This window comes from Heterocephalus glaber, unplaced genomic scaffold (assembly GCF_053883595.1).
Source record: "Heterocephalus glaber isolate CG9 unplaced genomic scaffold, H.glaber_assembly_v1.0 deba00001504, whole genome shotgun sequence".
Taxonomy (NCBI): Eukaryota; Metazoa; Chordata; class Mammalia; order Rodentia; family Bathyergidae; genus Heterocephalus; species Heterocephalus glaber.
Genome location: NW_028258324.1, coordinates 1,339,351 through 1,361,302, shown reverse-complemented (window position 1 = coordinate 1,361,302; position 21,952 = coordinate 1,339,351). Strand labels below are relative to the sequence as shown.

The following is a 21,952-nucleotide window of genomic DNA, read 5'->3' as shown; positions in this document are numbered from 1 at the left end:
CATAATTACTTCACCTAAATATGATTTTGTTTAGCTATTTGATAATAAAAATAGAAAAAGTTCATTGTGACACCTTTCTCATTTAAACAGACAAGAAGAAATTTTCATTCTGCCCTCTGCGTTTCACTGTCTGCATTATTAACCCACTTTGAATCATTGTACCAACATTTCACTTAAAATTACTTACAACTGAGAAACTTAAGTATATGTACACCTGAAAGCGTTAATAATTCATAATAGAATAGAAATATGCTAGATTTTAAAAAAATATCTAAAATTTATAACCGTGTCCCATAAGGAAAAAAATGTAAAAGGCCTGGAAACGGCCAATGGAACGTGCTGTGAGGGGCAGGGGTCAGGCGGGGAACTGCCGAAGCATGAGGGGTGCTGGCCACGAGCTGCCAAGCACACCAAATGGTCCAGCAGCGCCACAGGAGGTGGACACAGCCTCAGATGTGTGGCAGCTCACACTGCAGCATGCAAATCCAACAAGAGCAGTTTAGAGGACACTGTGGGGGCAGAGGAAGGACACCTGGCAGGGACAGCTGAATGTGACCCACCACCGGCAGGGGCATACAAGTGACACTGCTTTCTCCACAGGCCCAGCATTGTGCTCCAATCTACAATGAGGGGCATATTGTTATTTTTCAGCCTTCAAGTGATCTATACCAAAAGCACTGTGGAGGCTAATTACAGTACCATGATAGGTTGTCAAAATTTTAAAAGAAGGTAATATTCATGTGTTAAAATAACCGACAGAAAAGGATGGTAGGATATGAAGGTGAAAAAGTAAAAAATACAGTAAGTTCTTGACTTATGAACAAGTTCTGTTTGGGAGAACATCCGTCAGTTGGATTCATTTGAAAGTCCAACAAAGCGAGTCTAATACACCTTTGACACAAATATACAATTTATAGTGCACTTCTTCAATGTCCCTTCCACATCACCACTGCTTTTTCTCTTGCTTCCATATGTCCTGGGCTCTGATTGAGCACTGTACTGCTGCACACTATCACACTGTGCAACATAGCAGGACAACTGTGACAATGGCCTGCAGACATGTGAACTACTTCCTCAATTTGTTCTCCTCTACGATTGTTCATAGTGCAAAGGCCATTAGTATCTGTGAAAGTTTGAAACTCTAATGTTCATAAGTTGGGGATGTACTTTAAAGAGTGATGCATTCGTTTCTATTTTATATTTGAAGGAAGTTGATATTTGTTTCTGTAAAATAAATACACCCAAAAGAGTACAAATATGTTCTTTCACATTATAAAAGCAAATAATGAAAAATAAAATTTATAATATAATTTTCAAAGAGGAATTGAAAAGAGTTGGGAAATAATGTTAGGTATTTTCTTACTTTTTCTTCACAGGAGAACTAAACAATGTCTAAAATTGATAAATAAAGAATAACACTGCAGTAGGATGCAAAGTAATGTAACAACCGCTGGAAGAACCAAAGACAGAAGAGACCACTGAGAAAGTAGCGTTGTGAGCAGGAGACCTTCTGGGATGATTACCTGCAACTTTTACTCTTGATTTCTTTGATTTAGTCATGGCCAATATTTACTTTGAACATTTAACAAGAAAACAAATAAAACACCTTGGTTTCCATTCTGTGGTTTAGTCAGTTATTTTTATTTACTATGTTGCCATTTCAAAAAGAATTTAAGTATAAAGTTGGTTTTCTATGTGTCAAAGTTTTATAAGTGAAGCATTTTGAATTAGCTTTTTCAAAGGTATACTTTGGACATTCTGAGTAGATAAGTCAGAGGGAAAGCATCAGAACAAATACACAGCTGAAGACAGCAGGGCCATGACAGAGGAGGTGTGAAGGTCCCTATCCTGCTCCCCCCCTTCCATCCCTCATGCCACCACCAACCTCCCCCTCACATGCTGCGAGACACACCTGGGCTTCAGTTGTTCTTTCCAAGATTCCTGGGGTTTCTTTTTCTTATTCTGTAACTAAATTTTGCCGTCTTCATATTTTAACTATTTTGATGCTGAAATCCTTTAGAATATTCTCTTCAGCTGGCCCTGGGGACATTATTTCTTGATTCCTTGTGCAGAATTCCACAGATTAACAGGTAAACTTCTGGCAGTGGACTCCGGTCCCAACTGTGTGTAATTTGTGAACAACACACAGATTGTGAACTCCTGAACACATGGCGGGTATCCCAGCGGAGATCTCTGGTGTGACTCGTGTTTGAAGGGGCAGGGACAGCAGCAGTTGTGGTAGGAAATGGTCTTTCTTAAAACAAGAGGAAACAAAATCAGATGATGGCAGAGAGCTGTACCACTGCCTGCCCCGGCTTTGGCTTGCTGTCTGTTTATATGGCCTGTGACAAAGAAGAGAGGTGGTCATGGAAGAAGAGTGTTTGTTGTTGCAAGGATGAGCCATCAGATCTGTCTTAAGAGTTAGATCTATTTCCTGCTACCTCTGTAAGGCTGCTGACTGCTCCACAGCAGCTGGTCCCTGCTCCTGACTGGATGAGGCCTTCACAGGAAGCTCTTCATGTCACCTGGGACACCAGAACCCTCCTTCCTTCACGCCCACTGACCTGGTATACTAGATTGCCCAATCTTAGCTAACTAATTCAATTCACTTTCTCATTTGTATCTATTTCTGCACTGTGAAATGTTTCTAAAAATTGTCTTGTTCAGTTTTGCATCCCTATGGCCTATCCCAATGTCTGGGATGCGGTAGATGTGAAATAAATAAATCCTTGGCAAATCAATGAATGAGTGACTTGTAGGCTCAGAACTCTATTGTGGCCAAATTTAGAGGGGAAAGCTGGCTGTAAGGAAGAGCTAAGCAAATTTGCAGAGTGAGGTGGAAAGCCGGAAGGCTAACTGAGTACTTTACTTTGAGAAGGATGACTCTAATGTGCCTGGATGCAATAATCTCTCCAGCCTGCAACATCCTTGGAGAAGCAGAGAAAACAAATTCTAACTGGGATATTGTGGCAGCACAGACTGGGTGACAGGGATGTGCTCACTTCTCAACCATCATGTGTCAGCTGCCAGCTTCCCTGGCTCAGAAAGACCCTTCTTGGAGACATGCAGAGCCACGTCAGACTTCTTAATGCCTTTCTGATTGCTGCATTTTTCCTGGAGTTCTATTATAACAGTCAACATCTTGTAGGCCTAGGACCAAGTTTGCTCTCTTAGTTATTTTAAGTTTCTACTCTGCCCTAATAGTTATTATAAACTCAGAGATTAATTTATTAATAAGTTTTCTTGTTCCTATGGTGCCAGTGATAGTTCAGTTTATCAAGCTATTCATTTTAAGAACACTTTTAAAGAGCACCTACTGTGTGCCACATGCTGGCTATTATATCTCATGGAGATCAAGCATGTGGGCTTTTGGTCAAAGAGTTTTGTGTTGGGATCATACCTCTTTGGAGGAAATGTGTGACCTCCAACATGTTTGATGTTCTCGTCTCTTAAGAGGGGATGAAAATAGTTACTTTATAGGGTTTTGTGATGGTCATGGGAGGTAAAATCTATAAAATATCTAGAGCATAGATCTTTAATAAATGTCATCTAAGTCATATGATAGTATTTACAAGTTAAAAGGCCAGTCTTTGTAATCTGAGAAACTTCTTACTACTTAAAAAAGGTAAATTCAAACTAATAGCTTTGAAATTACCAGTAAATTACGGATTATGTATTCATAGAAGAAATACTTAGTAAATTTCTGTTCCTATCTCAGGACCTGTATATAAGGATAAATTACATTATTTATTGAGACTATCCAATGAATTTAAAGTTGAGCTAAGTATTCAGAGTGATGAACAGATGAATAAAATGCATACTTGCGTCCATGTTTACAAACTGGATAGGTTGAATGCAGTTAATCCTTGTTTTTAACAGATTTTCAAATAGCTCATTCCCTTAGCTTTGGTAACTGCATTAACCTCATCACTATGCAGTTTTCTTATATAAAAATACATTTTATTTTTAAAAAAATAATGCAAATTGATTGAAATGTTATCTTGGTAACTAAAATAAAGATAAGTATTCAGTGTCCGTGGTTTGCTTACTAAATACTTGTTAATTTATTCCATGAATATTAACTGAACCCCTACTACTGACTTGACACTATTACAGAAAAAACAAAACAAAACAAGACACACAAAAGGCACATCCTGAAGCCAGCAGCTGGTCTAATAATGTCAACTAGGTCCCTTGATTTTCTGTTGAACACAAATAGTTTCACAGAATATTAAATCAAACAAGCCCACTCATGGCTAGGAGAGACAGGGCCCAAGCAAGACAATCTGTGGTCATGTGTGAACATGAGCCAGGACCAGGTGTCCCACTGTCCTGAGGAACACAGGTGACTACTAGTTCTTCAAGGTGACAGCTCAAGCCCCTGTCCTTCTCTGGAAGATTTACTGAAATACCCAAATCAAAGAATCTTGCCAACTTCTGGACAGCAGCCAGTTGAAGGCGAGATCCTACTCCTTTAAGCCTTCCCCAGTCATCTGCGACAGGCGCCAACCCCACATGCCTGTCCTCATGTACTCCTGAGAGACACAGGAGGTTGCAGGCCTTTTCAGCTGTGCTCCTGATGGTCTTTGGCTGGAGGACATGAGTGGAGAAGGGAGCACCGTGACAAATACAGTTTACTGATTACCAGATCACCAGCCTTGGGCTCAGCTGGATAGTATTAGAAAACCTAAAACAATAGCAGCCTAACCAAGATGGAAGTTTTCCTCTTATGTAAAAGAAATTTGAAGGTATAAAAATACAGGATTGGAGTGTTAGCTTGGAATCAGGGGTTTAGGCTCTTGCTCTTTTTCTTTCCACCATCTCAGCCTATGCCTTCCAACCACAGGGTCGGTTCATGGTCCAGCATGACATGGAGAGGCTGTTGAGGGCCTGTGTCCAGCCAGCTGGACAGAAGCAGGGGAGAATGATGACAGTGTTCCCTCTTTGCAGCAGAGCCCTTCCACAAGGCTTCAGGAAACTCAAGCTGAAGAACAGGTAAGTACTCGTAAGATATTTTTCTCAAAATAAAAAAAAATCAAAGATGTAATTATTTAAAGACTTTCATTGGCAGTCCATAAATATCTTTCATTGACTCTGACCACTTCAGTCACTGACTTTAATGTTATTTTCTATAATGATTCTATGCCAGACCTTATCCTAAAATTATCAATTCATAAAGAATTAAAGAGATACTAAAACTGTGATGCTTTCTAATTCAGTGCATGGTGGTTTCAGACATCCTGTTCTGCGGTCTTGTATTCAGAATCAAGTTAGTGAGGACTTGGAATTTAGAGTAGGTTTGACTGCGTTTGTTTATGTGACACATTGGTTCTTGAAAAGCTACATGCAAAGTGGACTTTAAAAGTAAGATCCTAGTCCCCCTTCATCCTCTAGAGAAAAAAAATGTGGCCTAAGTGCAGGGGACATGCTGTAGTCTGCATCCTCTACATCTGGCAAGCCTTCTAGATCCCCTATCTTATTTTCTTCCCAGAAATGGTCACTATCACAATGATTTCATGTCTTACTTCCCTGTATCACATCTGTTTCTCTCTAGTAGAGAATGAGATCCTTGGGAACAGGAACATTATAATTTATTGGAAGTTCTGTGCCCCTGCCTAGAATAGTGCCTAGTTCTCACATACATGAGATGAATAAATGAACTACCTGGAAGATTTGTTTGTATACACATCATTATTCGTATTTCACCTGTATTTAATTTCTATTGTATCAAATCACCCACTGCTCTTGTAACCATTTGCCAGTCCTTGATCTGCAAAGCTATGATACTAAAGCAATAAAAGCCAAGGATAGTAATCTAACTTTTCCTGTATATCAAGGTTCCCAACCACCAAGTTCAGGAGTTCGGTGAAGGCCTTCTTCTTCCTCTCCTCCTTCCCCTCCTCCTTTTCCTCATCCTTCTTCTTCCTACTCTTTTCCTTCTCCTCCTTCTCCTCTTTCTTCTCCTTTCCCTTCCTCTTCTTCTTCCTCCTCTTTTTCTCTTTCTCCTTTTTTCTTCTTTACAAGAACCGAAATTATATTCTTTAGCGTAGGTAAATTCTAAGAGGAAAACTAGAAAATTATAAATACATAAATTGAGCTGATGTGTTATTAGTAACATAGAAAATGTTCTTCACACATTAGGAGAATTTCTTCACGGTTTGGGTGTTTGTGGGTTGACTCATAGACGTGATCAGGATGTAATGCTTACTCAGCCCCTGACACTGTCTGGAAAAACTCAAGATCAATTATACCTTCGGTTCTATAGCACATCTTTTACCAGAACAGAAACCATTTTTTAAAATGATGCATCTGAAATATTCCTGGGGTACAGATGGTGGGCACCAGCATGAATGACTGGCTCGTAGCAGCCACTTTGCCTCACAGGAAGTGGGGGAACCTCATTTTATTGGGGTACAGTGGAGTTGCTGCTGGAATTTGTTGAAGTGGTTCTATCACAGTGGAGCACACACTCCAACTGTATAGTCCAAGACTGAGTTCCTTCTCAAGCATGTATGCCAGGATGTCAGGACACACCATGGGTGCTACACCAGGATGTGGTTAGGATGAGGCCCATACCAGCCTAGGATGCACCATAAAATGCCCCATATGCTAAGTAGGTACAAAATTCATGGCTTGAGATATAGCAGAGGATGACTCCACTTGCTCTGTGATAGCTCCATTTATACGAGTCACTTGGTTCTTCCAAGTGCTTGTGATTGAGTAACTACCCTAAAGTCAAGGGCACTAGTATAAGGTACAATTCACCAAGTGCCTACCGTGTGCTAGGATCAGTGATCAGGTTAGGTGCAACAGGAATGTAAACGATCACTCCTTGAATTTCCAACTGGAAAGGCAAGTGATTTCTAACGTGAAGAGCCCACTTTCACTTACACAAAATGTGAGCCCTTTCGGATGATAGAAGAAAAAGAAAATAAAAGGATGCAGATGTTAAATAGCTTAATTTAGCCATAATGTAAACATGCATGAAAACAGCATGGTGTATACCACTGGCAATTTTTAATTATTGATTTAAAAATAAAATGAAATTTAAAACAGGAACAGCAGAGCTAGAACAAAAACAAAACCCATGAGAACAGAAAGGTACAGTAGTGTGGGCCATCTGCTGAGCTCCACACAAAATCTCCATGGTCATTGCTGAAGTGTGTGGAAAATTTCTGAATCTTCTGAATCACAATGGCCTCATCCACCAAGAGCGATGACAGGGCAGCCCCTGGTTCACCTGAAGAGGGCAGTGCCATCTTCCCAGCCTGTACCACACTGGGACACACTCTCACAACTCAATTTTGTGCTGGGCAGACCTTCCAGGGGATTCCCATCTTCCCATGGAGATTCCCCTTTTCCTATGGGCAAAAGTAAGCAGTGATGTGTTTTCCACGCACTCTGAACCCTTCTTAATTGATGTATTAGAAGTATTCATGTATGTTATCTACCTCAAACCATGGAGCTGAAAAACAAAAAACTGATCATCATTCAGTTCCTCTTTAGTACCTATCCCTACCCCATGCAAGTAAAGCAGCAGGTGGCTTGCACAAAACACACCGTCAGCAAGGCTGACCAGAAGACGCCATTCTGAACTGTTGCTTGCTCCATCCTATTCAGTGCCTGAAGTTATTTAGTCTGCTCACTGTGAGATACAGAGGAAAAGCGAGCTTTTGAAGAGTTCCTCAGCATTAGGGCAGAGAGACATGGCCCACATTCCTCAGTGGGCTGTGTTGCTGCCCCAGTCAGGGGAGAGATAGGTACCTACAGGTCAAGGAAACAGCAGAGAGAGAGCAGTGCAACTGGTTTCTCTTCCTGAAGTCAGGAAAAATCCAGTTCTGGAGCTCCTCTGTCAAAGTCAGTCACCTCGAACAGCTGCCGCCTCCTCCTCATTTTTCTCCTGCTCAGGATGAAGGCCCTCCCAGTGTTCAGTGGGCCCTCATACTGGCCCTTTCATCCTGAAGCTTGAGAGGCAGAGGCTCTGGCCTGCCGTTGCCCCAGATGCCAATGCACTACCAGGTGAGATTGCCCCTTTGGCTCAGCAGTGCTCTTCCTTAGAGATCTACCTTACCCTTAGTTCCTTGATCAGAGGGGCAAGAGACAGGCTCAGGGCCAAGTGAATTCGAGTCACACTTGCCCAATGTCTACCACTACCACTGTGTCCATTCCTTCCCTGTGCTGTTTAAACCTGCCTTCTATCCTCCTGCAAAGTGAGAGGTTGGTACCTACCCAGCAGGACTACTGCACAAGATAGTGTAGGTAAAACTTTAAGTGATTCATTTGGCAACAGTGAAAGGGCCCTGGGCCATAGAAAGAAAATAGGAAAGGTGGTGGTTTGAAAGTCTGGCCTTGGAAGTCACCTAAATATCCATCAACAGATGGCTGGATAAAGAAAATGTGATATTTACACACAATAGAGCATTGCTCTACCACAAAGAAGGATAAACTTGAATCATTTGTAGGAAAATGGATGCAACCTGAGACCATAATGTTAAGTGAAATAAATCAGACACACAAGCTTAAATAAGGCATGGTTTCTCTCATGTGAGAAACTAATTTAACGAGCAAAATAAAAGATAGATAATAGGAAAACAGGGAGAGAGATCTCAGATGTTAAAGGGACCAAGAGATGGAGGGAAGGGGAAGAGGGAAAGGGGATGAAAAGAGAATTAGGATGTGTGATGTACATACAACCCCCCCCCCCAGGAATATGGTCATTGGGTACTGCAAACATTGATTAATAAAAGCAAAATGTTAAAAGAAAGGAAGTGGGCTGGGGATTTAGCTCAGTGGTTCCGCTGCCTGCCTCGCAAGAGCAAGGTCCCGAGTTCCATCCCTGGTACCAAAAAAAAAAAAAAAAAAAATAAGTCCCAGCCCTCACAGGATAGGAGGGGCCCGGCTCCGCTGAGACACAAGCCCTGCTGACCAAGAGGCCACTCTGTCCCCATCTGATGGACTGGAGACAGCTGACCATAGCTAAGTCATGCTTGATCTTCTTAAAACTCAATTGTAATTTTTATCAGTACCTGCTGGCAGTGCATGATGACCACACCTCTCCAGGGCGCCGGTGCAGGTGCATGCCACACCTAATCCTTGCTAACTGCCCTCCCTCCCCCATCTCTGGGTTCCCTTCCTCTGGCCCGCGACCCTTCTCCTGTCCCTGTCCCCACCCCGGGTCTCAGCTGGTGTCCTCAGCGGGTCCTTCCCGCCCAGCCCCGATGCTCAGGGGGGCGGGGCCCACGTCACAGGGAGGTCCCTCCCCGCCCCGTGCCTGTCCCCGCCCCGTCCCGTCCCGCCCTGTTGCGTCCCATCGTCCCATCCCGCGCTATAAAGCTCAGGTGCCGAGCGGAGAGGCGACCAGCGCAGCCTCCTCTCCGACAGGACATCAGGGACCAGGGGACCAGGGACCCATGACACCCGCGTTGCTACTATCACTGCTCGTCCTCTGCTCAGGTGAGCGCCGCGAGAGGGGAGGGAGGGGACAGGGACGCGGATGGTGCCCGGGTGTCCGAGGGCCCGGTGCCACCAGCTCGCGGATCCCGCACAGTCGCGGGCAACTTCGTGGGTGCAGATCCAGGGAGTCCTGAAGTCCTGCCCGGAGTGCCCTGCCTCTGCCTGAGCCCTCCCCATCCTCTTCTGGGGACCGTGTCGCCATCTCAGAGGACACCCTAGGGCCCCAGCGAGGGGTGAACAGACCCCTCCGATGCTGCTCTATTGAGACTTTAAAAATAAAGCAAGGTCCTGAAACTCAGGGGGCAAAATCTTACCTGGTGTTCAAGTTTTTTCTACGGAGTAACAATAATAAGCGAAAAAGGACAATGATAATCATTCTCATTGGCAACCTTTTACATGAGTTTTTCCTCTATCCCTTTAAATATTCAAGCATAGGGTAAGGAAGTCTGGTCTACCTGGCACCTCTTCGAACGGGGCAGCCAGCATCCTGGCCAGAGCTGTGGTTGGAGATGGGAGAGCGTTTGAACCAGGATGCTGAACGCTGCCCGCTGAGTGAGCCCACTGGCTTAACTCGGCAGGGCTTTGCCTAGTAGAAACTAACACAGACAGTGGAAAGAAACGTGGATCAGAGCGGCTCTGTACTTGGGGCAGCTGAGTTTCCTCCTGGCAAAGTGCGAAGTGGCTTTCTTGAGTGACTCAGCCGTGAATGACAGCAGTGAGCAGTGCCTGCCCGGATCAGGACAAGAGCTGTTCTACCGGCAGCTGTCTGGTGGGAGGCCCTCTTCATCTCCTGTCTGCCTTCCTCCCCTGCAGGCCGTTATGCCACTGGGCTGGACCTCAATGACACAGACTCTGGGAAAGGTGGGACGTTGTTGCCCAGGGGCCACAGTGACGGGGGCCTTGAGGTTACGACAAGCAGTGAGGTGCTCTCCCTTGCGAGTGCCACACCTTCTTCCAGGGAGCTGTCTTCAGGGGCTGAGGAAGACTACTCAGAAGAGGATGACACTGAGCTGGGAACATCGGGGTACATCGTGGATGACTCTGTCAGAGGTGAGCAGAGGCTAAGGGGACACAGAACTGTGGGAGGGGGTCTGTAGGACTGAGGCGGGGCTTGGAAGAAAGTGGCTCCCCAGAGCTTCTTGTGCATGAGTGCTGCACACCCATAGGTAAACTGAGTCAGGGGAGTTATATGTGGGCACATCCTGCATGCCCACAGCCTAACCAGTGCATTGTGCTTAACTCAATCCTCCCAACTTTGTTAAGTAGGAACTGTTATTCCCATTTGTCAGATGCAATAGCTGAAGCTATAAAAGATTGTCCTGGCCAGCGTCACAAAGGGAGCAAACAGTTGAGCCAGAATCAGAGCCCGCGCTGATCCCAGATACAATGACCTTTCCACTGTGCTCCACGCCCTCACCCTCCCTCCTGAGAAACAAGGAGCTCAACCATTCCTGTGTGTGCTGTGTCTTAGCTTTTGGGTCCCCTCTCCACACACCAGCACCACCTTTCTGCTAATAACTGCATTCTAACACAAGGAACCAGAAGGAAAGAGAAGGACAGGAGGAAGTGCACTTTTTACTTTTAAATACTAGGAGTTGAGAAAGTGGTGAGAACAACAGTAATACCTGCTAGAAACAGTCAAGAAGAAAGGTGTGCATAAACTTATATTACTAAAAGAGTGACTAAACCCAAATCTTACTGTATTTCTTAACTGTATCACTTACTATACTAATTACTATATTACTTATTATATTACTAAACCCAAATCTTATTTGTCAGTTAAAAAGTAGTGACTCATGCCTCCCTTCACTTTTTTGTTAGCTGATCTTTAAAAAAGACGCTTTGCTTAGAATGAAGTACATGCTAATGAAAGAGGTCAGATTGTTTGTTACCTTCACAACACTCTGGAGAACAAAGGAAGAAGAGGCCACGGTGAATCAGAGCTACATATGCTGGGGAGCATCTGTCCTTGAGGCAGAGCAAGACGGTCTTCAAGCATCTGACCCCTCCTCTGAGAAGGGGGAGTGGGCACTTCAGGGACAGTGGCTGGGGTCGGTGGCAGATGGGAAAGCTTGCACACAACCCCCTTGCTTCGGAGCTAGGCTCTGTGGGGAAGAGATCCACTTACAATTCCTGTATGTGGAGGGATGACAGTAGACCATCATGGTGTATAGCAACTGGTCTCCTAAAGATGGTTTAAGTTGTTACCATCTCAGAAGATCAAATACATTACCAGCAGGGCGAATGGCTAGTGCTCAAAACTGACACGTTATAAAGTAGCCTAAGACCGTTGGCTGAACTCCTTTGAAAGGCTGTTAATTTAAATGCCCAGGGATGTAATGTCTGTTGCAACACCTCGGCATGGTGACTAGTGTTTGACTCTGTGACTTGTAACCTACTTGATAAAGTACAGTTATATTCATTTAAAATGTTTCTTTTAGAGGACTTATGCTAACTTGTACTTTTTTTCAATCAGAGGAAAGTCTCAGTATAAAAGTTGCATGACCACCTACTAAAATTACTACTAATTTGACTTTTGTTAATGATATGAAAATAATCTACTAAAAGATTTGTCATTTTCTTAGTCATGGGGGTTCTATCTAATCTTTACTTTGTTTCTCATGTTTTCTATTTAATGAATGCTAGGTGACCTTATGACTAATAGTATTTTCTCTTTTTGCTGGGCTCTGTTTGCTAAATACTGGCTCATATAAACCTATTAAGGGATTGGTGTAACAAAATGTACAGCACAATATGGAAGCCTCCCCTCTCCATGTTTAGTGTACAAGTAAGCCACACCTTGTGTAACCAGAAGGCTGAACATTTCTGGAGATGTGATAATTTAAGAGAAATTTCTGGGGCATCAAATACAAAATCACTAGGCTATTTTCAAATGGATTGAACCCAGAAATGAGCCTCCTGTTAAGTATCAATTAATTATAATCTGTTGTAATCTAGGAGCTGGAAAAATTGATTAAAATATAATTCCCATTTTTTCCACCCTCCCTCAAACAATGCCCATCAATTTCCAACTGTAACAGTGACCAAAAGGCCAGTACAGTGCACAAAATCAACAGGTACGCCCTGTGGCCATTGTAATCAATGGCATCGAGGCTTTCAAGGGCAAACGCAGCAGAGCAAGGCAATCACAAACTTTAACATTCTGGCATTCATTTTCCACTGCTCATCCTAGGGCAAGTTACTTGTCTTTACTCAATTTTGGTTCCTTCTTCTATATCATGTAGCTAACAGTACATACAACCATGCCCATTACTAGGAACTTGGGAGGTGTTAGAAATTCAAGAAATATTTAAAATGTTTAATGAACTTTTTTCACAGGTACCTCCTATTAGCAGTAATAATGATGATAATTATATAAATCAATTTAAAATATGTGCATAAGCAAATGAAAGAACTAAAGTGTTCAAGTTTTTAAGTGCCGCACAGCACAACTATTCTCTGCCTATTTAGTAGGTGTGCACTGTGTGAACAGTGAACTTGCCTTTCCAGGGCTCTCCCTGCTGTGACTTTCTTGTCTCATGTCTCCCCAATCCTATTCCAGGTGACAGTAACAGTTGTCAAGAATTCTTGTTTTCATTTTTCAGTTGAACAGGTAGTGAAACCCAAGAAAAACAAGACAGAAGGTGAAAAGACTTCAGATAAACCCAAAAGAAAGAAAAAGGGAAGCAAAAATGGAAAAAGTAGAAGAAACAAGAAGAAGAAAAATCCATGTGCTGCCGAATTTCAAAACTTCTGCATTCACGGAGAATGCAAATATCTAGAGAACATGGATAGGGTAACCTGCCAGTAAGTTCTTGCAATTCTGTACAATTCGGTGTCTCCTATACCATATCTGAAGCCCTGCACTTCAGAAAACTATTGATTTTTACAGTGTATAAACCAAGGGTCAGCAAATGTCTCATTCAAAGGTCAGGCGGTAAACATTTAGGCTTTGTAGGCCAAGGTCATGTATGTACTTATAGAATCAATTAAAATGTAGCCATTTAAAAATACAAAAATTACTTCTAGCTTGTAGGTTGTAAACTAAAAAAAAGGCAATTGGCCAGATTTTATGTGTGGCTGTAGTTTGCTGACCTCCCTCCCCTGTATAAACCACCATTTTACAAAACATGTATTTTGAAAACCTCCTTTTAAAAAGTGACCTTGAAATACTTTTCATATAATCTTTCATGTTTTTCTACCCCCACCAAAGCATCAGCACTTGAGATGACAGGGAAAGTATTACCTGTGTAACAAGTCATCAGATGTAGCAGTTGGCCACTAAAAATTGGCAAGGTGTGACTTCTTGGATTGTCACACCCAGACCAATGCTAACAGATCTTTAGCTAGAATGTAAATTATGTCTTCATGATTTTGGAGTGAATACAAATATCTAGTGTGACCTTTTTTAATGTTGGAATTAAATGGCTGCTTTTGACCTAGAAAGTAAACTTGAAATACACAAGATGTATTTGGTGATTTTAATTTTTAAACATGGGTCGTTGCAGATGTGATCAGGATTACTTTGGAGAACGGTGTGGAGAAAAATCCATGAAGACTCACAGGATCCCTGGCCGTGACTTGTCAAAAATCACGTTGGTGGTCATCGCTGCTTTTGTCTTGGCTGTGAGCCTCTTAGCCATTGCAGGGGTAATCACAGTCCAGTAAGTGTGGCTGACCTAAACTCCCCGAGGAAAGAATGTAGGCCAGTGTTTCCCAGCACTTCTATCACATCTTACTAGAGTCCCTCTTTGGGTGGCACATGATCTCGAAACAGAATATGGTCAAATTTATTTTACTTTGGCCACCACTAAAACTTAATACGTAAAGCTTTTTCATAACTAGAAATTTTTTGAACTTAAAACTTGGCGGTAACATTTTATTCCATTTTCTACCCATGTTTTTTCCCCCAAGTCTCAGAAATAATCTTTGACTATTTTAAGCTTTAGCAAGCCTCCCAGAAAATAAGGGCTAATTCACAACAGGTTCATAGCATTGCGATTTGGGATTTGAAATCCCAGAGAATTTCAAATCAGCAGCCAAGATAAGACTGTCTCTGCTCATATTACAAGGCAAAATTCTGAGTTAGTTACCTTTGTAGCATGGTGCTTACATGCAACTTGGACCTATTTTGTTACTATCAAATAAGTAATATGGGAACCTATTAAAAAGCAAAACCAAACATTTCCTCTGCATGGCATGCTGTAGGAAGCAAGGACAATTCTGTTACTGTTGCACCTTGGCAGTTTCTGCCTGTGCTGGGAACAGCATAGCACTTACCCACTTCCTGCCCAGTGACTGTGAGCATCGGGCCATGCTAGGCAGTGGGCAGGATTGGGGCCTCAGGATGGCATTGTCCACTGTGTGCAGGGAGCTGGGGGAGGCATGAGTGGCTCCTAGATGACTCATGTGCCAGCCCTAGGAGCTTGGGAAAAGTAGTGGACTGTTCTAATTTTAGGTCTTGGTAAATTACTTTAACAACTGGATTGTGTACATGTTCTATGACTACTGACTTCAGGAAAGAAGAGGTTATCTTCTAATATTGTTTACTGCTATCTTAAATTCAGATCAGATAGTGATAAAATGACACATAAAACTGTTTTATCGTGTGCATAAAGTTTGATGTGCAGCTTGAATTTGTTTTGTGCACCCTAGAATTTACTCTGGTTTTGTACTCCTAAGCCAGATAATGCAAAGGTGTTTAGGAAAGATAGTCAGAGAAAAACCATTATTATTTGACATAGAAGGATAGAAGAAACAATTGCTAGTTAAGGATGATGTTTTGCAATAATTAAACTTCTAATTATTCAGCTTGCAATATTTAATAATTTTTTGGAAAACATGGCAAGACTGTCCTGTTGGCACTCTTCAAATGAAGCCATGAACTTTCTCCTTTCCTCCCACATTCTCCTCACATATGACACAAAAATCTAAGCCTAAGGCACAGTTGTCATTTTTTATAACTACAGAAATTTTCCCTCAGTTAACAAAAGTTTGTATGATTTTAATGATAATGCGTAGTAGTTTGACTAAGGACCTACTACAAATAAAATTGCTTTTACAACATCAAGAGATTTTTAAACAACTTAGTTTTTAAAGAAAGTAACAATAAATAAAACTAGAAGGAAATATTTATATTTACAGACAAATAAAATCTAAGCTGTTTTATAAGCTACTTAAAAATTCTAATCATTTAAATTAATTTGTGTCATACTGTGCCATAGGCTGCTCCTCCTGTGCTCAAGATGTATGTTCCATGCCTTCTCAAACTTTGCCTCTTGGAGACACAATTAATCTCATTTCTTTGGAAATGTGTTTACTTAAAGGCAATGTTGTTAATACTTCAGAGCTGAGTTCAGGCTTGGTTGAGTGTGAGGTATAGTGCTTGTGTATAAGAACGCAGGAGAAGGAACTTTTGGTACTTTTCCTGTGATGGAAACCCCTATCAACGTACAAATGAAGAGAACTGAGATAACTCTAGCATGTCTTATTCTCCCAAGGCTTCGGAAGCGATACTTCAGGAAATATGAAGGAGAAGAAGAACGAAAGAAACTTAGACAAGAAAATGGCAATGCACATAGCATGGCATAACTGAGGATAATACAGGTTTGATTTTCAAAAGATGTCTTTAAATTCTATCCTATAATATTCAAACTATGACACGGTTATCTTAAGAAGATGAGGAATATCTTCTTAATGATGGATTCACTAGAAACAATGGCTGAAGTGTTGTGCTTTGAGTATGAGATTGAGTTCGATGTTGAGAACTGTCTGTTTATTAATCGACTATGCTGGTGAGATACAGTTCTTGTTCTTCAGGAACTGTTTAGTAGAGAGGAATGGAAATGAAAAGAATCAGAATACAAGGGGAAGTGAAGTGAGTGGCACCCCGTGGAGAATGGCCTAATTCAGTTGTGTGCTGGGAAGAGAAGGTTGCAGGGGGAGGTTGAGCTCACACCCTGTCAGCCAAGGTCAGGGTGCTGGCACCACAGGTGATAAGGGGAGACAGTAGGCTGGACAATCCTTCAGGGACAAGAAGTAGAAAGGAGTACAGACTTGAGAGCAACTTGGTAAGAAATATAGTTTCATGTTTTGTAAAGACAGAGAGCTGTAGAGTTGGAGGTATAGCTCAGTGGTAGAACATGTGCTTAGCATGCACAAGGCCCTGGGCTCAATTCCCAGCACTTAAATAAAGAAATGAATAAATAAAGGAGAGCTGAACATGTTTTAGAAAGAAGGTAAGAAGCTATGAAGAAGGATATTTTGTTGATGATGAAAGTCAGGAGTTAAGGAAGAGAACTTCTAGAGGAAGAGAGAGGAAAGGAAATCAAGATACACTTTGATTTGATTAGAAGAAAGAACTTTATTTCCTCAGACATTCAGGGAAGATGATGCCACATTCTTAAGCCACCGATTTTCCTGGCTTTAGTGGGTTAAGAGTTACTTGAGGTTCTTGTTAGATATGTATATTCCCATACCCAACCCAAAGTCTACTGGAGGAAAATTTCTTTCTTTTTTTTGGTACGGGGGATTGAACTCGGGTCCTTGTGCTTGCACAGCAGGCAGTGAAACCACTGAGCTAAATCCCTGGCCCCAGAAAATTTCTTTTAATGAAGGCTCCTGATGGTTCTAGTGCTTAGAGAACCATAACAGTTAGTACTGGTTATGTGCTGTATTATGTTCTGAGCCTGTTACAGACATAGTCTCATAACTCAGGAAATAGATCATTGTTCATACCAATGCCACACTCGGGATTTATTACATCAACCATTTTTTACTGTATTGGCTTAACTTGCCGAAGTTAAGACCACTAACTTAAATGAGGGCAGATTTTTTTGTTGTTGTTGCTATTTAGTGCCCTTGTGGGACATGCTGTGCTAGCACGCAGTGGCTGCCTATTAACTGGAAGCGGCTATTATTAGGCCCTTGGTACTAATTATCCTAAATTAACCATCTATCATAAAACACTAAGCCTCCTAATCTTTGTTTTTAATTATGTCCACTCTGTAGATTTGGTTAGGAAAACTATTTTTCATCACTGTGTTCCTTTTTTTAAAAAAGCAGAATTTTATGCAACTGGTGTGAGCATTTGTAGTTTTCTACCTAGATAGGCAAATAACCTAAGGAGAAATGAAAGAGGCATTCAAGCCGCAGCCACAGTTTGCCTCTGAAAAGCTCTTCTCATTCTTCATAAGAAATCCTCGAAAAATTGACAGTAATTCTGATTCCTGATGATTCTTTGAAATTTCCTTGATACCATGTTGGGACTGAGCTCATCTCTAACATTCTATTCTCACAGGACGTCAGGTCAGATCGCCCTGTCTCAGAGTAAATGATGAGCTGGTCTCCTTTCATGAAGAAAAGGGAAACTTCTGGTGGTTTTGTCACTTTTTATGCTGTCTTATTTCTGTACATAAAGAGATGCCTGGAGATAAAAAGTATTTTTTCAAATTGTAAATAATTTATTTAATATTTAATGGAAGTGTATTTATTTTACCACTCATTAAACTTTTTTAATGAAACAGATTGAGTTTGAATATTAGTTTTGAGACTGCAGTATTCCAAGGTATTTTTCTCCTAATACTTGGCTGATCCTTTATAAAAGGATTTCCTCTCTCTCTCTCTCTCTCTGTGTTGATTTTTAAAACATTCTCTTTCTTAAGGAACTTTTTCTTTTCTCTTCTTTTTTTGAGTACTGGAGATTGTACTCTGGACCTTGTGTTTTCAAAGCAGGCAGTGGCATCACTGAGCTAAATCCCTGGCCCAGGAACTTTTTCTTAATGTGAAAATTATAGGCACTTTTTCTCCTCACAAACACTAAGAATTTTTATAACAATATTTTCAAGCTGGCCTTTCTTATTCTGTGCAGAGCCTGTGCCATGTCTGTGGATTGGTGTATGGCGTATGGCACTGGCTCTGTTACAGATGGCCCGGGTGTCAGAAAAGAGCTTGAAGCCTCTGCTCACACAATGAGATGAATGTTCCATGCACAGATGAGAATGGCTTGAACACTATGACAGGGACATTCTCAGAGAACCATAAAGTGTTTTCATTCAGACTTCTTTTCCTCCCATCAGGACACAAGTGTGTGAGGCATCTAACACTTACCCCTTCCCTCTGCTTCCTACTCTTCTCTCCCAGTATTTTAAACAAATGCAGGTGCTTACTTGGGGGGATCCTTTTTCAAGGCCAATAGGGCTATGAGGTGACCCACAGTCTGGCGCCCTGCTAATCAACCACGCTGCACAAGTGTAAACCAAAACAGCCTTTATAATCTGTGGGGGATATTTTGAGGACACTACCAAGCACAGAGCCAGCATCCTCTCACAGACTCTCATGGATAAAGTGCATCAGCCCCTCGCCTGTCCCCACCGTACCACTCACCGCATCCTTGTCCTTGCCCAAGGAGAACCCATCCAGGTGCTTCCCAGCCCAGCTGCACAGTGTCACTCAAGAAGTTCTAAACATCTGAGCATCCACGTCCACACTTCCCGCCCAGGCCCTGACATGAATGAGTTGAAGTGAGATGCGGGCACCGATATCTTTGAAGGCAGCTTGCATCTTTCCTGTCCGCAGCCAGTGTGGAGAACCTGTGGTTTACCTCTGCTTAAATGTCTTCAGTACTCTTGGTCTCACCCTCACTCACTGAGTACATGTGGCAGATGACCCAAGTGTAGAGCTATGTTCACGAGACAGAAGAGCCAGACTCGCAGACCCCACCTAGTCCACAGGAAGTGTGTCCCATCATCGTGGGCATGAGCCGCCTGCTGAGGTGACCACCTGGGATCTGTGGGGGCCTGAATGAAAGGGAGGGCCGCCTAATTGCCTGAGGCCACCTTCGAGGATTGAGCAGGCATGATAGAGACAAGATTGTTATAGGTGTAAGCAAAATTAAGAAGTCACCAAAGCGTGTAACCTGAAAGGGAAAACACAGAAACTAGTTCAGTGCTGGTGAAGTAAAGTGTGATGTCAGTAGAGGCTATAAGGAAGCTGGGTAGGAAGCCATGTGGAGCCTTTGGCTGACACTTTAGGGCAGGCGAACAATTCCAGCCAGTCCATGGGGAGGAAACTTGAGGAGATTTGAGTTCCAGATAGATCTTCAGGCCACCTTGTTGGGGAAGGAAATGAGCCAATGCTAAGTTAATGACTAGCTGGCTTGGAAGCAGCAAACTATTACAGGAGAAAGATGAACACCTGGGGCTGGGAAGAGAAACCGAAGGTGGAGCTCAAGTCTTAGAGACTAAAAACACAAAATCAAGATGACTTACTATAGAAAGAAGGCTGAGGGTAATGTGACAGTAAGGAAAGTGAGGGGCCACTCTAGGATGACCTCAGGGTCCTGGCCTCATTAGCCAGGTGGCTGGTGATCTCACGACACAGAGGACAGCATCTCTGGGAATGGCCTGAGTGTTGGAAGAGGGAAGCATGGCTTTTCATTTATTCTTGACTCAAGAATGGGCCTTCTTTGTTTTGGAAAGTTACTTTCTCTAATTTGCAACAGATTCATGAGAAAACAAGTAGCCTGGCCATGAGCCAGCTGAACCAGCCCTCACCTGAATCTAACATTGACCATGGTGGGAGAAGACAAGGACTGTAAGTGTGATGATGGAATCTACTTCCAGTCTGTTGAGCTCTAAGAGCTGGGAGCAATCAATAAGAAGTTGGATATGTCAGTCTGAAATTCAGGGAGGGGAAGAATTATAGATTGATAATTACTGGAATGTATTTGGTAACTGAAGCTATGAAGGGCTCCAAGATTCCCAAAGGAGGCTGTCACGAGTTGGAAGAAAACTTTCATGGGGCTCAGCAAACCTGGAGGCTTCCATAGATACTGTGAGGGTTGAGAGCTCACCTGCCATCCCATGGACTTTTCTAGCCCCTAAAACAAAATTCATGAAGTCATCACAGTGGAACAGAACGGGGAAAAAAACTTCCTTCATGATTATAATGAATAATAAAGATGTCACATTATTGGCTTTTGAGCCTGGTAAGTTAGGCTCAGAGAGATGCAGTAAATTGGCCATGACCACACGAGTCATAAATGACAGTGTTAGATTCTATACAGCTGGTCCACTGAAACCACTGTAGAGTGGCTTCTTCTATAACCAAGATGTTTAGTTTGGGCCTGGAGAATTCTATTTGTGACCAATTTAGCATGATTTTAATTGCCACTCATATGGAAGATATTTAAGTAGTTTATTTCAGACCCAAATAAGATGATACTTTCTTCAACTACCCATACCACCTTCCTGAAATTTTCCAACCCATCTCTTTTCATCATCTCTCAAAATAAGACTGATCTCTTATTTATTGCATACACACTGAATGATATAGACGACGACGTATCAGCTAACTTAATCTTGGGGATGCACAATTAAGCTAGGTGCTGCTCTTTAGCCAAAATAATGACTCCACTTTCTGTAAAGGCTGCTGTCCAATTAATTAGATAGCATCTGCCTATGTGTGTGTTGCTCCAGAGAGGCAAGTTCTGAAGTACTGGTTGGATTAGATTGCATTTGGTCTTGAAGGAAAATCCCACTAATTCTAGGATTTGGTGAATAACATATCTGTTGTTTCATTCATTGTCTCAAAAGTTAAGTCTAGAGTTAAATTCCATCCCAGATTGACACCTGGCAGGTCATAAGGAAGGCAGGTTTCCAATAGCACTTGGTGGCCCTTTCCTGGGTGTCTCCAGGCTAGGTCATCTTTGGAGAGGAGAGTGAGCAGTAAGCCAGGTGATCCAGGTCCTAATATTCATCTCCTCAGGTGCTCATGTCACAGAACAGCCACATTTTCCTATGAATATTCCTCATTTCTCTTATTCACCCCAAGCTTTGGTGTTTATTCTATATGTGGAAAATCTACTCTGTAGGTTCACAATCACAAAATTTTGTGTAGCTTATTTCAGAGTGATGATCTCTTTCTCCTGGAGACCTCATTCTCCAACTTGCCCTGAGGTAGATAAACTCCCTCTATGTTATAATTTCCTAGCACTTACTAATGTTTCAATTAAATGCTTATTTGGGTAAATAATATCTTCTTTCCCCACTAGCCCGTAAGCTTCCAAGGACATGAACTGAATTTTTTTCAGTGCTTAGTATGTGTTTATTGAAGAATGTGTGGTCAAAGGTCATCCAATATTATTACCTCTTATAGCTGTCATCATAGCAGAAAGCACTTTGCCATGGGAGAAAATTGTATGGGTTTGAATTATGCTACAATGTCTTTACTCAGTAGCAAAAAAACCCCAAAACTCTTTTATATGTTATGGACTGACAATATTAACTTCCCAAGGGATCTAATCCCCATTTATTTGAGAGTATATAAAAATTATACACAACTTTCAGTTTTCATGGGGTGACCTTGGCTTTTCCATTCAGAGGAAGTTTCTTATATCTAAAATCGTCTTTGTTACTAGATCTTCCCTTTTCCCCCCTTCATTTGTTCAACCAATATATTTTTTAACTGTATGAAGAATATTGTTTAAGGTGATTTGGAA

The 21,952-nt window shown here is 42.1% G+C and overlaps 1 protein-coding gene across 1 annotated transcript; it reads left to right on the top strand.

Moving 5' to 3' along the window:
* Nucleotides 1–9,275: 9,275 nt before the first annotated feature.
* Areg (amphiregulin) lies at nucleotides 9,276–17,977 on the top strand. Its single transcript, XM_013068773.3, has 6 exons — nucleotides 9,276–9,453; nucleotides 10,267–10,503; nucleotides 13,059–13,260; nucleotides 13,962–14,117; nucleotides 15,954–16,059; nucleotides 17,753–17,977. The coding sequence occupies exons 1-5, from the start codon at nucleotides 9,411–9,413 to the stop codon at nucleotides 16,042–16,044; spliced, it is 729 nt and encodes a 242-aa protein (XP_012924227.3). The 5' UTR covers nucleotides 9,276–9,410; the 3' UTR covers nucleotides 16,045–16,059; nucleotides 17,753–17,977.
* Nucleotides 17,978–21,952: the final 3,975 nt, after the last annotated feature.